We start from the raw sequence: 16,698 nt of genomic DNA on the forward strand, positions 1-16,698 counted from the left end.
AAGAGTTCAGAATATTCTTTCAGATGTTAAAACACTGATAATGTTTTTGTTATAAGAATGTTGCAGGTAGGCCTACTTCAGTTAAGATGCATATGTATTTTTGTTGTAAGAAGAAAGAAGTATTATATTTTGGAGTTGATGCTTTAGTATCTCTTATTTTTCTTGGGTGTTCATTTTGCCCCTTTTAGCTGTGTTGTGTAAATTAGGGCAAAACTGTACCCTCTTGCAGAGAAACCTGGCAAGCAGATTATAGGGTTTAAAGGAGTCTCTGACATGAATCTTGAAGAATTTCCTTCTAATCTTCCTCTCAGGAGGCTCCTCTGTCCTTTCTTTTCTCTCAAGAATAAAGTTATTGTTAACTAGGCAACAGCATTTACGCAAACTCCTCCTGTGAGGTGTGGATGAAAAGCAAACTTTGATACCATATATTTGAAATTCAGATACCACATCTTGTGTCACAGCAAATATTGAGCAAGGCTATCAGATTCAGAGAGACTTGATCTCAAAAGTAATTTTGACAATAAAATGAAAAAATAGTTGTATGTAGGAAAAAGTAGGAAAAACACAGGATGTAAACCAAAATAGAAATGAAATAGAAATCCTGCAGCATTCTAACCAGGAAAAGGATTTAGGGGTTATTAGAAAAAAATCCAGCTTTGTAGATAGCTGCAAGAAATGGAAAATAGATTTCTAGGATGCACTAACAGAAGGATGGAATACAAATTATTTTGCTATTGTACTAGTCATTTTCTAGATACCATTTAGAATATGATTTTCAGTTCTGGTCACCTTTTCCAGGAAAATATATTATTGCCCTTATGTTTAAACCATAGGTATCCAAAAGGATGATTCCAGTATTTAAAAAATACTATTGAAAAAAAAATACTATGTGCTATTTCAGTTGGAGCAGCAAAGAGTTTCAAAGTAACTTAACAGGAACTATTCAAAGCTGTTAAAAGTGTTTAACAAAGGGAATGAGTTCAAACTGTCCTGTCTGGTGAAAGGGTTAAAATAACTCAGGGATACAACCTAAAAATGAGGCATAAACAAAAAATTCTGGCAAAACCATAAGCATATTGAATAATTGCTTAGTAAGAATAGTGAATCAGATAGTGTAAATAAGTTTAAAAGACAGCTAGACGTTTTTATAGAAAGAGAGGACTGAAGTATACAGCAGGATGGCTTCACTGAAATAACTGAATAGAGACATGCTTGTTTAGTACACAAGACTTATTGTTCCAGTGACTTTTTTAAAAGTGTGTGTTTTTTTTTTCCATTGAGGCCAAATGTCTAGTTTTGATAAAAATTCCCTCATTTGCAGTTTCTCCCATATTTAATAGTATTCAGGCCAGCACGAAACAAAAAGTGCCATCTGTAGACTTCCCCTTCAAAATCAAACTTTCTCAACAGCAGAAGTATCGGGGCTTTGCTCACCACTGTTTCTTTCCTTTGGTGGAAGCCGAGAAGTGAGTGGGTTGTGCAGATCCCCATATCCAGCCAGAAGCTATTTCTACCCTAGACATTTTTTTTTCATAAAATTTCCCATTTTGCTACCACTGTGTGGCTGTACAGGTGGTAGCATAAGTGTAGATCAACCACTGACATTTAACCACCCTGTCATTTAGACTTGCTCTGAGCCAGGTTAGATGACACAGTTGTTAACATATCAGTAACCAGTTCACACTAGTGTTCCCGCTGCTGCTACCATGGCTGGGCCTGGAGCTATACTTCAGATAGGAAAGCTTGGAAATTATATACAAAAGTTTGCAGACACAAACTCAGGCCAAGAGTTTCAAAACCCTAACATTAGGTTCCTGAATCCATTTAAACACCGTCTGATATTAAAAAGTGCTGAACATCTAATAATTCCAATTGACCTCAGATCAACAAAAGCAACAGCATTTTAAATCTATTTAAACAAACATCACCTGGCTTAATTTTTTGTTACAAATTGATGGTTTTCCATCCTTGAGTGCAAACTAGAATGATGACAGAGCCAGTAATTCTGCTACCACTTTGAGCTCTGGTCTATACAGCTGTTTTTTGGCCACTCTTTCATTTCCTTTACCCTGGAAGGCAATTTTTCTTTATGGAAAACAAGACCATTTTCAACAGAGGGTCCTGTGGCACCTTTGAGACTAACAGAAGTATTGGGAGCTCCCTGTGGCACCTTTGAGACTAATACTTCTCCCAATATGCTCCCAATACTTCTGTTAGTCTCAAAGGTGCCACAGGACCCTCTGTTGCTTTTTACAGATTCAGACTAACACGGCTACCCCTCTGATACTTAAGATACTTAAGACCATTTTCTTTCACTATCTTATTTGTCACACGTCTCCTCCCACAAACTAGCCTTTTCATTCAAAAAACAAAACCTATTTTCTGAAGAGAAAGAATACACTGGTGCGGGTACAATTATTGAGCCCAATACTGCTTGCATTAAAATCAACAGTAAAACAATCATTGATTCAGTAGGAACAGAATTGGGCTTTTGGGTTTCATTCCTGCAATGATCTCTGCATGGATGAACCTCTGTGTCCATATGAAATTTAGTGAAGCTTTGGAACCTTAGTCTACATAACTCTACCATCCATTTTGTTACTGAAGAACTCACAGGAAACAACAAATGAATATCATTACCCTTTTTAATTACATTTGAAAAATAGCTCCCTTTGCCATCTCTATGTTTACATTTAATTTGTTGTGTAAAACCCCCAAAACAGGTTTACCTAAATGCTTCCTGCTGATATTCAGCAACAGATTGCACTTAACATTCATAGTTCAATTTCTGTATAAAAAGAAACTGAGGAAGTAATATGAGCCAATTGCATGAGTAGTTTTTTGATTAATAGGACCCCTCATCCAGATATGATGACAAATGCAAACTTCTGAATAGCTCTTTGCATGATTACAAAAATAAGCAATACGAATGGTTGACTAAATTTGCTTACTAGTCTTTTTGTAATCTGACCTGTACCTGGGTTGATGTATATAACATGTTGCTGCACAAAATGCAATAATACAAACTGTCTTTTAACCCTTTTCTAAAAATGCACCTGTTTTGTTTAGATTATTAGAACATAACTTTCCTAATTCTACTTTTTTTTAGTCTTTTGGAATTCCATTGTACTTTCAGGTTACCTGTTATGTTGAAGCCTGGAGACCCTGTCCTCTGTTTTCTATACAAAAACTGAGAAACTTAGATCCATGTTCAAACAGTTTCTTTCTTTTTTTTTTTTTAAAGTCCAGCACTGCATCTTTATACAGATCAATGTCCAATTATAAGCAGAGTCACTGTGGTAAAAGGTCAGGAAAAAAAAAAATCTTTCTGGCATTTATTACTTGGAAAACAAGGCCTTGTATGAGGTCAACCCTCCAATACACACAGAATAAATTATACTGCAGCATTATAAATATTGTACACAACAAAAATTATATTGCAATCTCAACATGATCAGAAAAATGAAGTAGAGCATGTATTTGCTGATGAATGTGCTACAGATCAGATTGTGCTAGAGGCAAAAATCTAGTTCCAATTAATCACCAATTAATAAAAAGCTTATAATGTATTTCTGCTTAATTATAAATATAGCTTCTCATTAAGAATGACTTAATTAATCAATTTTTAAATATCCTTAACATTGTGAATCACTTTCCACACAACAGAGTAAAATGACTAACAGATATGTGACAGTAAATTCAAAAGAATTAATTTGTTCATTTCCTCATTGCCTTTGAGACTACAAACAAAACACACAAACACACATGATGCTGGAGCATTCAGTTTGGCTGACATTGTTAGGAAATGTCATATTTCTTTTGAAATAGAAAATATAATTAGTGAAAAGGCATAAAAAAAATGAATTGGACACAGACTTTGAGGCAATAAACATGCTTATTTATCAGAATGTATGCTTATAGAGCATTGCCGCTGTCCTAGTATAAATCATTGTAGCAGCTTCACAGACACTTATCTGCGTCTTTCTTAGGGTGTGAATGAAATGATTATACTGAAAATCATATGATGCCATTATTTGACACTTTGCTTCTTATATTGCAATGAATAGTGAAGTCAATGTTACAAATAGGAAAATATAGCCATGAACTGAAAATTTCTTCTGATCCAGTTTTTTGTTTTTTTTCCCCTCTGATATCCCAGGTCTTTTCTTAAACCTCACTCCAAACTATGTAAAGAATAGAAATAACTGGATGTTATTTTGTCTGTTGTTGTAATCATATCTAATTTCAATTTTCAAGGCATGCCTAGGCAGAAAGACTGTACACTATACATATATGGAAATGTCCATGCAAACAAAGTATACTTTAATAGTTTTGGAAAAATACTAATTTTTAATGATTTTTTAAATCTTCTTTGGAATAAAAAAAAGGCTATTGCAGTTTCATGTTCATACTTAAAGATATTGAACATTCTTTGCTCTGGGCCAAGATTTACTGTTTCATCTGATAGTATTATCAATGGGCTATTCCACCATGATAAACTCCAACTGTAGCACTAATAGGTTTATAATGATTGCTTAAGCTTTACATTTTGTAGGCACTGAAAGCTTCACTCACCTTGCTCAAGTGGCTGGCTTTTAGTTGAAGTAGTTTTCATCTTGAGTGCCTCCCTAACAGACATGTCACAGCAGGAGCCTTTGTTAGTGTCTTGGTCACTGTCAGCCTGATCACTGTCCCCATGCCCGCTGTCCCTCAAGCTGGCTCTTTCTGGGTCCTTGAACGTGGAGCTACTGAAATACATATTTAAAAAAAAGAGAAAGAGTTGTATTTACATGTTCCAATTTGAATTGTACTCTCTGGCAAAGCAATTTTGACAAGAATGCAAATGGGGAAGCCGAGAAAGTTATTTAATAGGCCTTACCTTTGAACAAACTGCTGCCTGCTGCCCATGTAATTGGGCTCTGCGGGAAAATTGTCTGTCTGTGAAAGAGAAGGAAAAAAATACGTATAGTTGTACACTGGACAAATCTCCTGCAGAGCAACAAGATTTCCTAGAGGAGAAATGATTAATAATTCAAAAAAATCCCTTAATCTTCAGATTTGTACATTTTAATTAAATTGGAAAATGCTGGCATGTAATTATGTACTCAGAACAATTAAATGATTCCGGTCCACAAATTACCTGCTAAAGTAAACAATGAGGCTCCAATAAGTGGTATTCTCTGTCAGTAACCTGTTTATGTTTTTTCATTAGTTAGATATTAAGACTGATGGTTATTAGAGAGGAAAGAAAAAATTACCCAATTTTTGCATATTACAAAAGTGAATTATTCAATAATACTCATTTTAACATAGTTACATCATCTACTGGGATTCTGACGCCTTTATTGCTGAATACAATTTCATTTAAACTAGTACATTGCTTTTGAATTGCAAAAAAACTAGTTTAAGAATCTTTGTGTTTGTGGCTTTTAAATATTACTGGAAACAAAAGCAAGCTTTATGCATATATTTGATTTTGTCTCTCTAATTAATTCTCATCAGTATTAATAGCTGTATCTGAACAATAGGGAATGCATGCACACAATAACATTAAATGATTGTTGTTGCCAAACATTTTTTAAAAAGAAGATATTTTATAAAGTCTGTGACTAGTGTATTTTTAGCAGTATGAGCTAAGTAACTGTAGAACAGGAGTTTTTACAGCATCCAGACTGACATGGAGTTCTGCCAAAGGGAACTGAATTCCCCTTGTATCATCAATTACAGTTCTTTTGGTGAAAGAGAGAGAAAGAGACTGTATCTTTCATAAAACACCATATACTATACATTCATACACGTCACTTCTTCTTGCAGCTGACTTAGCGACAAAGCTTCTACTGTTTTCTGAAACACTTCATATCACGCCATTATGCTCCGCAGCAATGAGTTCTGGAACAGCATCTAGCGCATAAGTATCAGTAACACAGGGAGCACTTAATTAACGAAGCAGAAGGCCCAAGGTAAGGTTTAATGTTGTAGGACAAGTGTTTACATAAATGACTAGTCTCTTAAATATTTGTTTTCCCTATTCGCTCCCAACTTAATTTCTTAGGTTTGTTTATTGTTATGTGCAACTGATGAAGACCCACTGCAATAAGAATGATTTGCTGCCGTTTGTAGGGTGCATGGGAAGTTTGGGAGAATGTGACCCTACATCTGAAATCTATTCTTCTAAGTTGCTTGCTGCAATCAACTATCAAACATCTATCAGTCTCCCAGTATATGCAAAATAAACTTAGCTATATAACTTGTGGTGGGTTTTTTTTTAAACTACAGATTATGTGGGGGAAAAAACTACATTCTCTCACCCACTAATTAAAGAAGAGTATTTATTCTGTGGGTTTTTTCCCCCCTTACTGCTTATTAACTCTTTGGCACAGACAGCTGGTACAGTATAACCAGGCATTTTGTATTAACATTTGAAGTAGTTTCAAATTTCAGATTTGAAATGCACCACACTGTGTATGTTGATTTAAAAAAATCTGATTTTGCACATGTGAGAGTTTTCTTTTAAGAGGCATAGCAATGCAAATCATATGTCTGACAATAGAATCAGACTTTTACTCCTCTTTTTTCAAAATAAAATGTTTTAGATTTATGTCTCCAATTCATTGTTGTAGCCTCAAATCTTTACAGTGCTTTTCAAATATAGGGGTTTATATATGCATATAGCAACTGATTTTATTCAGATGTTAGAAGGTAAAAGGGAATTCTGTTGTGGGAAATATCATATTCTTAGGTATAACCTAAGAAAATGTAGTCTAGAGAACTGGAACTTTGGAATTACGGGTTCTAATCCCAGCTCTTTCATTGGCTTTTTGTGTGACCTTAGGCAAATCTCTTAGGACCAGATTTTCAGAAGTGCTCAGTTCTCACTATTGAGGCTAGATTTTGAAAAGTGCTCACAGTAGGAGCTGTAGGGAGCTGAACACTTTTGAAAATCCAGCCATTTCATTTAGATGCCTAAACAGAAGCAGTTTGGTGCTTGGCCCTTTTGAAACCTGATCCTTAATATCTACTATCAAAAAAAGCCTCTGTTAGCTTTTTATTTCTATTAAGCTTGCTACTTAACATGTAGGCTATAATGTACATATATCAATGAATAGTACAGTTTTAAAAATTAGTTATTTAAAAGAATTAAAATAACAATAATGGAATGGGGGAAGGCAGATAAACTGTAAAAATACAGTTCTCTCTTAAGTGTTCACGTTAAATACCACATAACATATCCCCAAAACAACTTTAATTCTGCCCCCATATCCTGTTCAATCTCAGCCTATAGACCAGAAACGCTCTTATACTTACCCAACCTACAGTATATATATTCTGAAAACAGTCTACCACTGTTCACAAATCACAGGTCATCCAACCCAGCATAATGGTTATAGCCAATAGAACCAACCACAGACCATTTTCCAGATCCCATTCATCTTAACTATTATTGGCCAGAGATGCCAACCTCTTCCTCTTATCTTCAATAATCAGACATTTGCCTCTTCCTAATCCCAACGATCTATTATGTTCAAGAGACCACCCAGAATCAACACTGTTCCCATCTATCATTCCACTATGAGGCAAAAAGCCAAAGTTACCTCATCCAGTATATTTATATAGACTGGATAGCTCAATATAATTTCCTTTTTTATCTTCCTAAAGTCAAAGATGCTATCTTACAGATACAAGCCAGATATTAAATTTAGCTCAATCCACCTTACATCTATGCCCATGCCTCATAATACTCTGTTCAAACTTTGTCTAGAATCTTGGAACTGCACCAGTCATCACACCATCTGTATCATACATATCCTCCCAAGGAATAATAACCAAATCACAACAGGCCATTTCTGCAAACTTCTCACCCTCCTTCCTCCGAGACACTCAGGGTTATGATATTTAAATTAATAAATAATAATAATAATAATAAACAATTAATTTCTTTTCCTTCACCAAGGCTTGCACATTACTTACTTATATAAAGGAAGAGAGATAGAGTAGGTCTAGAACATATTATTACACTTTCATATGTAATCCATGGGCCAGTGCAAATGGTATACCTGGGGAAAGGGTTTAGATGGCTTTTCTCCATCTTTCCCTTCCAATCCCGGGATCATCTGAATGTATTTGATCACTGGTGCAAGACAGAGCAAGCCATGTTACACTGTTTTGTACTTGCCCCATAACAGTATTGCCAGTATTCTCAGAGCAATGTGTGTTCTGGCCACACCCCCTTCAGTCTCCAATGCCAAGGGGGATAGCAACAAGATGCATACAGTAGGCTATACCAGATTTGTATCACCTGGGGATTTGCCTACTTAAGGGGAAACCCAGTTGACTGAGTGAGCAAGCTGTCTGCTTTCCGCTGCCAGAGAATCACAGAGGAGCTGGAGGGAGGGGTGGCAGCGAAAGGATTTAGAACTAAGAGTTATAAAATATCTAATGTTGTAGGTGTTATGGTGTAAAGCATAACCCTGCTAGATGGATGACAGTTCGGTATACGGCATCAGAGTTAAAGTTGTTTTTTGAATATTAGATGTGACGTTTTATGAACAAACATTTATTCAAGAGGCTGTATGGAGTGAGTATTTGATTATTTACTTCCCATTTCCATTATTTTAATTTTTTTTTGTATAAACTAACATTCTTTTGCATACATACATTTGAATTTTAGCTGAAAATACTTTTTCTATGCCAAGTTACAAGGGATAAGAAAAACAGGGTTCATAATGGAACCCTAATTGCAATCTTAACTATGGAGCTGCTACCCTGAAGCTCCATATTCAAAGTAAAGGTTAATGACCTGTAACTCAATAATAATTCAACTGATTTTCTTCATATTATACTTAGCAGAAAAACAAACAGTTGGGTGCCATCCTACAATAAGTCCATTGTTACAGAAGAACACACACAATTACTAGATAATCTATGTATAGTTGCAGAACTAAGTGTAAAATCCTACTCCTTCAACTCCAGAAACATAGACTTTTACCACTTAAGCTTGGAAACTCCCTATCAATAATGAGCTACAGCAGGGCACTCTAAGCTAGAGGACAAAATCCTTACATACACTATCCTTACACAGGGGCGGCACCAGCGCACCAAGCGCGTGCCTGGGGCGGCAAGCCGCGGGGGGCGGCATGTCAGTTGCTGTGAGGGTGGAAGTCAGGCAGCCTTTGGTGGGATCGGCAGATCACCTACAGAAACACCGCCGAATCCGCATGACCAGTGGACCGCCCACAGGCATGCCACCGAAGACTGCCTGACTGCCGTACTTGGGGCGGCAAAAAACATAAAGCCCCCCGTCCTTACATACACTGTAACCATTGATAATAAATACTAAACATTAAGCTTTGAGGCAGAGATTTTCAAAGGTGCTTAAGGGAGTCAGGTTCCCAACTCACACTGATTTAAATGATTTGGGTGCCTAACTCACATGGGTTCTATTGACAATCCCAGCCTAAATGAGCAAACATTAAAAAAAAAATTTAAATGTAATACTGATGAAAGCTGATACGAAATATTTTCACCAAACTTCATCTTAAATATTTTCAGCAGATGTATTAGTCATACCACTTTATACCCACACAGCTGCAGTTCTAAGCAATGTATGGCTTTTGAAAAACCTAGCACCAGCCAAAAGCATTTTGTTGCACTCTGACCACCCAAAACCTTTCCATGTTATTAGCTGCAGATATTATTAGTACTATACTGTATGCCCATATTCATTGCTAACTTTTGAACTCATTTACATGCAACACACTCATTTATAGAGTTTTATTGACTGTAATGGGATTTTAATTACTTGAGTAAGGACTATAGGATAAAACCTCAAGTGCCACTGGTATCACACAACCAGAGTAACAGAGTCAAACTTTAAGGCTCAGTGGCATTACAACAGCAGAGAATTCAGGCTTTTGTGTTTGGAGGAGAAGGAAGATAAAAGGGCAGGCAAACTACACCTCTATTAAACACTATTTATGATTGTAAATGTTGCAATCTATGCAGTTCTCTTGATAATTTTAATTCTTAGGAAATAATTTATTGGTCAGCTTTTATCTGAACTAGATGTTGAACGGATGTTCAAGAATCAGAACTGAACTGCCAGTTATAATTATTAGAACTGTCCACAGAACCATTGCATAATAGGGCCTACTTGGGGCAGCCATGCTGGCTGCTAGGGAGATGTTTTCTACACCAGATTCAAATATATTTGGGCAGAGAGGTGACAGAACTTTACATGTATTCAGTGATCAGGAATCCCCATATCAGGGGTGCAGGGCAACAGCTACTAATCTGAAGCCTGGAGTAGCCCATCCAAGGGGCTACACTAATGCACCCTGGTCTGCTCCCAAATTGAACAGGCAGATAGCATTACCCACCTTCCCACCAAAACCCCACAAAAGACAGCTTTTTTAGCATCAGATTTTGGAGATTTTATTTGGAATTCAAGATGTTCACTGAGTAAAATTATCTAACACAGTGCATTAGACAGGGATCAAGCATGGTGATAATAAAGTACTGATGAAGAACACACATACAAATTCTGCTATTAGTCATACGAAATGCTGGCCGGATGGAATTCGAAATTGCATGCTGTGGTACACACCTACCCATCCACATTCTGTGATACCAGCTGGGATCTGTGAACTCAGAAGAAATAAATTTCAGTAAACCAACACTGCAGTTGCTTATTCCTTACATATGGGGAACTTAGAATTCTCAATTCCCAAATTCACAACCATGTGACCCAGAAATTTGCATGTCCACTGGTTAGGTTCTACTATTTAATTTTACAATAGCTACTACTTGCAAAAAGATTAATTTAAGAGAAAGGAAAGGAGGAAATTGAGATATAAATAGGCTGAATATTAGGAACAACTTTCTAATGAGATCCACTAGAGTGGGATAGTCTCCTATAGAAAGATATGAAAGCCCCACCATTTGAAACATTTTAAACAAGACTGGAAACAGCACTAGATGATGTTGTATTACAGTGAACATTCCTCTAGTAGCAGGGGAGGATAGCCTTGCTGAACTAAGAGGTCTCTCCTATTTCTAATTTCTGTGAATCCACGCAAGGGAGGAATGTGAGCACTGAAATCTACATTAGTTGAAATGAAATGGTTTTGATGTTTTGTAAATGAAGATTTCCACAATGTCTCTAGAGGTTTTGTTCTTTTGGGAAGATTCGCAGGAGAAAGGTACACCCTCTGGGATCCACCAGGTTTGCACGCATCCCACTATTTCCCAGTGGGACAACATAGGGCAACTTCATCATACCTGTGGAGATTTTCCCCTCCAGAGTCATCTCCCTTGGGTATTATGACAGAAGAGTATGATCTGGATCCATGTTGGAAACATCATTACATCCCTTAGATGAGTATTTAATTTCCAAAAGGGACCTGAACCTTGCCTCTTAATATTTGTGTTCACAAAATCCCACATCAGTGCATGCAAAGGTTTTTACTGGTGCAAATTTGGGTGTTTGTGCATGTGTAGAACTTCCAAAATCATAGGTGCAAATTTAAAAGCTGTTTTGCAAAATTAGGCCCACTATTACACTGTAATTCTCCAGACTGAAATCCACTATTGGTACATTTCTAATTAGCTTGTATAAGATAATTAGAAAATCAGACAGAAAATTCAAGCTTGCAACTTGACAGCTCCCGCCCTTGTAAAAATAAACGTCTAAAAACAACACAATTCCAGAAAAATTTTGAGAAACATGGTATTCAAGTATTCTTGACAAATTGTGCCCAGAAATAACTGCCATATTAGAAGAAGATTTATTCTAATATCTAAAAAAGAAGACAAACATTAAGCAGATTTATGAATATTAGGCAACTAGAATATTCATAATCTTTCTCAGAATTACAAGAACAAGCATGACATCTGCAAAATGTGTGATTCAATGCAAGTCTATTTTATGTAGATGTTCATACCTGAAACTACAATAAAGCAAAATGTCTTTGCTGACTCTAACATCTTTTTAATTAAACATTAGCAGAAAATGAAATGGAACATCGCTCCCCTTTATTAGGCTGCCACTTAATATCTAATTCAAGCATCTTCCAATTCTTTTCTTGAAAACCTTAATTCCAAGTATTTTCCTTCCAGTGAAACAGAGCTCTTACATACTGGCAATCACTTTGCAAGACAAAAGAACTGTTTTCTGCCAAATCTAGTTTTGAGAGAACAGACAATTGTCTTGATTTTGTTAGAAACTGTTTATGTTCTACATGGTACAATTTTCCACAAAGAGAAAGAAAAGATTTCTTGGTAAATCTGCTGCTGAGTGTGTTTGGCCTGAAGACTTATTTTTTTATTTTGGTATAAAAATTTTAAACCTCAGACCTTTACCATTAACAAAAGGTATTGGCCCAACAGCGAACAAAGAGTTGTACATAAATCAGTAATGAAGAATTTTAGCTATTTGGAGGATAGAAATAAAAAGTGAAACCATTTTAGACAAATCTAGGAACAATTGTCCTCTTATGTGCTGTGCTCTCATTTCTTTCTGGAATTGCACCATTGAGGTATATTTTATATTACATATATACATGGCTGGTAAGCTTTACACTTGTAAAATGTGGGTTTCCATATTAGAAAATGTACAGCGTGCTTATATGACATATGATATTGTGCAAAAACACATTTTCATTAAGAAAACACATGATACCAAAAATAAACAAGGGCACATGTGAAGATGTGTACTACTGGCCTCTGCTGTAGGGATACTGACTACAGGTTGCTGGTAGCATGCATTTCTTTTGCCCAAAGGAAGTAGGATTCTTGTGGGAAGGCAATGGATTGCACTTTCACACCCATATACACACCTACCCCGGAAAGCAGAGAACAAAAGAAGAACAGGAGTACTTGTGGCACCTTAGAGACTAACAAATTTATTAGAGTCCACGAAAGCTTATGCTCTAATAAATTTGTTAGTCTCTAAGGTGCCACAAGTACTCCTGTTCTTCTTTTTGCGGATACAGACTAACACGGCTGTTACTCTGAAACTTGAGAACAAAAGAATGAGCGATATCCACCACTCTCTCCATCTGATATAATAAACTGGAGTATCACAGATTATCCTGGCCAAATCAGTTCCCAATCCATGTATTATTATTTATTTGCCAAGTTCTGCCAATGGTGTACTTGGCAATTCACCACACACAAAAGACTCAAGAATACTTGCCAGATTTTCCCCTGGCCCTTGTAAAAAGGAAAAGTGAAAGATAGATGGGAAAGGGGATGGACAGATCCTGGCCAAATTCGCATCTGAAATAAAAGACATACGAGAGAATGCGATCTCTTCATGATTAATTCTTCCCCTCCTCAGAGGGAAAGCTCTTTCAGACTAACACATCCCTTTTTCTCCCCATCAATGCAAGAGGAGATGCAAGAGACACCTAGCAGACAAATCTCTCTCCGTGAAAAAGAGAACTGGGGAAAGGGTGACAGCCTCATTCAGTCCATGACTCCTCTCCTACTAAAATGGGAATCAGAGGGAATGCTTTGAAGGCCCAACTCTTGCTTCCCTTTGCTGCATAATAGATTTTTTTTTCACTAGGAGGTCTGTGAGCCTCATTCACATGAGATGTGAACATCTGATGAGAACATAAACAAGGTGAAGGAAAAATAGTATCAAAATATTTATTTAATGGTAATATGACTTTTTAAAACAAACTATTTTTTGGAGAAGGCACAAGAAATGCATATAGAAAGATGTGCCAAATACCACACTGTATAAAGAGCTCTGGCTGAAAATACAATAGCTCTGCCTCTGCTATCGCAGAACAGAATAAATAAATAAACATAATGAAATTCATGACACATTATTACATTACTCTGTATTGCCTCTATTCATTTAAAAAAAAAGATGAGCACATTTAAAATAATTCACAACATGTCAAATGCCTGTGAGCATTGCAGCTGAGACTGACGCTTTAAGAGATATTTGTGAAGTTCTTATGAGGGGACTTGATATGACTTATATCAAAGTTAAGATGGCAGTATGGGAAACCAGAACAGTAACTACTACACTCTAGCCTACTAGTATAGTTGTATCCAATATATTTTCACTGTTGACCAATGATATGTACTTACTAGAGCCACACTGTCAATAAAAACCACATTAAGAACCTTTTGAAAGAGCTTCCCTGTCAATTAGGCTGCAGATGCATCCTATCGTTCTAGTTTTTCCTGTCAAGTTAATATACTGGATCATATTAACAGCACTGACTTGTCAATAATGTAGATCTGAATCCTATTAATGGAGTTATGCTACCAATATAATCGGCTTTCTATTTATCGAGCTCTCCAGTATTTGGAAAAGCTGTGAAATGGGATTATAAGGTTATGTTGTGTACATCTGTCTCTACACTATATAAAATATTTCAGGAATTTGATCCCACAAGCTGAAGAAACACCTGTCTAATCATTATTTTCCATCACATGAACCTCAGACAACAGAACAGCATACCATCACTGAGAGGACATTAAATCATGCTCACTTATCACAACACATTTCCTGCTTGTTCTAAGTAATCCTGTAATTTTACAAGACACTCTACCTGTGTGCCACACATGTAGGAGAAGTGCTAGGGGATATGTGTGTACTATCCCCCCTGTATGAGACAGCATCTGTGCAAGGAAAAATACAAGAAAGGCTATGAAACTAAGCATGCTTTAGAAATGAATACCTGAAGCGCTATGTAATTTCAGTGCTTATTTAGCCTCTGTGTCATGCTGTATAATCTTGGTGTGATTGGAGCTTGTAAGTATAATTTTAGTGTAACATGGACCCCTGGAAATAATTAATAAGAGGTAGTAGTTCGTGCATAAAATAACAGTAAAAAGTTCAGCAAGCCTCCTATTTAACAGAGGCCTTAATGAAGTTGAACATTAGTTGCTTTTAACCACATAAAGTTTTAAATAACTACTTTGACTGGATTAGCAGAATATACAACAGACCATTAAAACCTGATTATATTTTTTTTGTTAAAATTGCACAAAAAATAATTGCATTAAAATGTAGTGGGCATTGCTCTTATCAAATTAACTCTGACTTGAAAATATGGGTTTAAAAACCATAGTCCAAAATGACAGTTAAAGGTCAATGAATCAAGTTTCCAATTATATTTTCTGGTAGCAGATGGGTGCAATGAAACCTAATGATTGAATTTGAAATGCTTTAATGCATCTTTTATCTATGGTTCTCACCATGTTGAATCTACCTTAGCATTCCGAACAAGATGTTATGTTTACTACAATTAACTGACTCAACTACAATTAAATGACTAGATGATATCTCCACCACCTTATCACTGTATCAGCTTGCTATAGGACTTGTGAATCACAAGCAAAAAGAGATAATACATCTTTGATATCAACTTTGATACCAATGTCATCCTGATTTACTTATTAAATGTTAACACTGAAAGTTAAACCAATTAAAATTACATACAAGCTGACAAAAGCAAGGATATTAAAAGTTAAGGAGACAGTCCAAGTATGTTTGCATAATTTAAAAAAAATATTCTCCTTCCTCTCCCTCTGTTTGCAACTCTCCCTTGGAAGTATGAAAACAATCTCTTTATCTTCGTATATTTTTCTATCATGCACACTGGTTTTACAATGCTCATGAATGCTGATCTGGGGGCATTTTATTTTTAATTTTGAATGAAATCCCAAAGTTCTTACTCAAACTTCCACTCAAGCAAGTAAATACTTCAGGATTTGTCCTATTCTTACTACTATTGTTTTCCTTTTTCTAAGAGTACTGAAACATTTTTCTATAAAAGCAACGGTATATGGTAGGGAGGTAGATGAAAATGTGTCCTTTTATTGGTATACTATCCTGAACTCACAGTATACTGATAGGAGGAAAACAGAGACATTCTGTTTTGAATGTCTTAGCTTTATTTAGATTGAATCAACACCTTAATATACTGTTTACATAGTCTGGGGCTGCTCCCTCTCCCTCTAAAGACAATGGCAAAACTCACACCAGGCCTTATGCAAAGCCCACTGAAATAAACTGTTTTTTTTCCCACTATCTTCAATATGCTTTGGATCAGCCCTTTACTTCAGCCAGAGCAGAACTGAGTACTTACATGGGGGTTTATATCCCCACATACATATACACTGAATGCTGCAGAAAGCTGCAAAGGTGCAGGAGAAAGATTGCAATGGGCTCTTAACAAGTGAAATGATGGGTAAAGGAACTCCTGTACAGTATGTTCCACCTCCCCATACACACTTGCAGATGCCCTTCTACACAGACACATGGTTAGGGTTCAGTGGGTTTTTGAGGGTGATGATAAGGAATGGCGAATCACCAAGAGAGCAGACCCTGTATATGACATGTTCTACTCCACACCCAGCAGATTTCCAAATGTAAATCTGCACAGGTGTTAGTACTCTGACTCCATGCTTTTGTCTCCCGGGGAAATCTATGATATAGTATAGTTTTAGAGCGATCCTGCTAGGGGCAGAGGACACAAATGAGCAGGGCATTGGACCTGCCTGTCAGTGCGATACTTACGAAATATACAGAGGCAGATCTGCATTTTCCCACAGTTCTTTCAGTTGCCCTTTTCTTTAAATTGGTGCCCTTCACCTGCTTTTGGTACTTTAGGAGTTGTAAAGGAGCTTTCAGAAGATTTTCCTCCCCTGAAGATTTTCTCAGAGCCAGTCAAA

General features: G+C 36.4%; 1 protein-coding gene across 7 annotated transcripts in view; it reads right to left on the reverse strand.

The window, feature by feature from the left end:
- Positions 1-16,698, reverse strand: part of PCDH17 (protocadherin 17) — a 101,624-nt gene that overhangs the window by 65,379 nt on the left and 19,547 nt on the right. For 6 of the 7 annotated variants that reach the window (XR_008443235.1, XM_054013698.1, XM_054013691.1 and 3 more), the window contains exons 2-3: positions 4,880-4,938; positions 4,576-4,748 (exon numbers count right to left, since the gene is read on the reverse strand). Coding sequence is in view for 6 of the 7 variants with exons in the window: in XM_054013698.1 (XP_053869673.1) it covers positions 4,576-4,748; positions 4,880-4,938 (232 nt within the window). In the remaining variant the exon portion in view is untranslated. Of the gene's footprint in view, positions 1-4,099; positions 4,185-4,575; positions 4,749-4,879; positions 4,939-16,698 lie in introns of those variants that run through there. The other variant, XM_054013716.1, reaches the window with a different exon arrangement.

Source organism: Malaclemys terrapin, chromosome 1 (assembly GCF_027887155.1).
Source record: "Malaclemys terrapin pileata isolate rMalTer1 chromosome 1, rMalTer1.hap1, whole genome shotgun sequence".
In the NCBI taxonomy this organism is placed as follows: domain Eukaryota; kingdom Metazoa; phylum Chordata; order Testudines; family Emydidae; genus Malaclemys; species Malaclemys terrapin.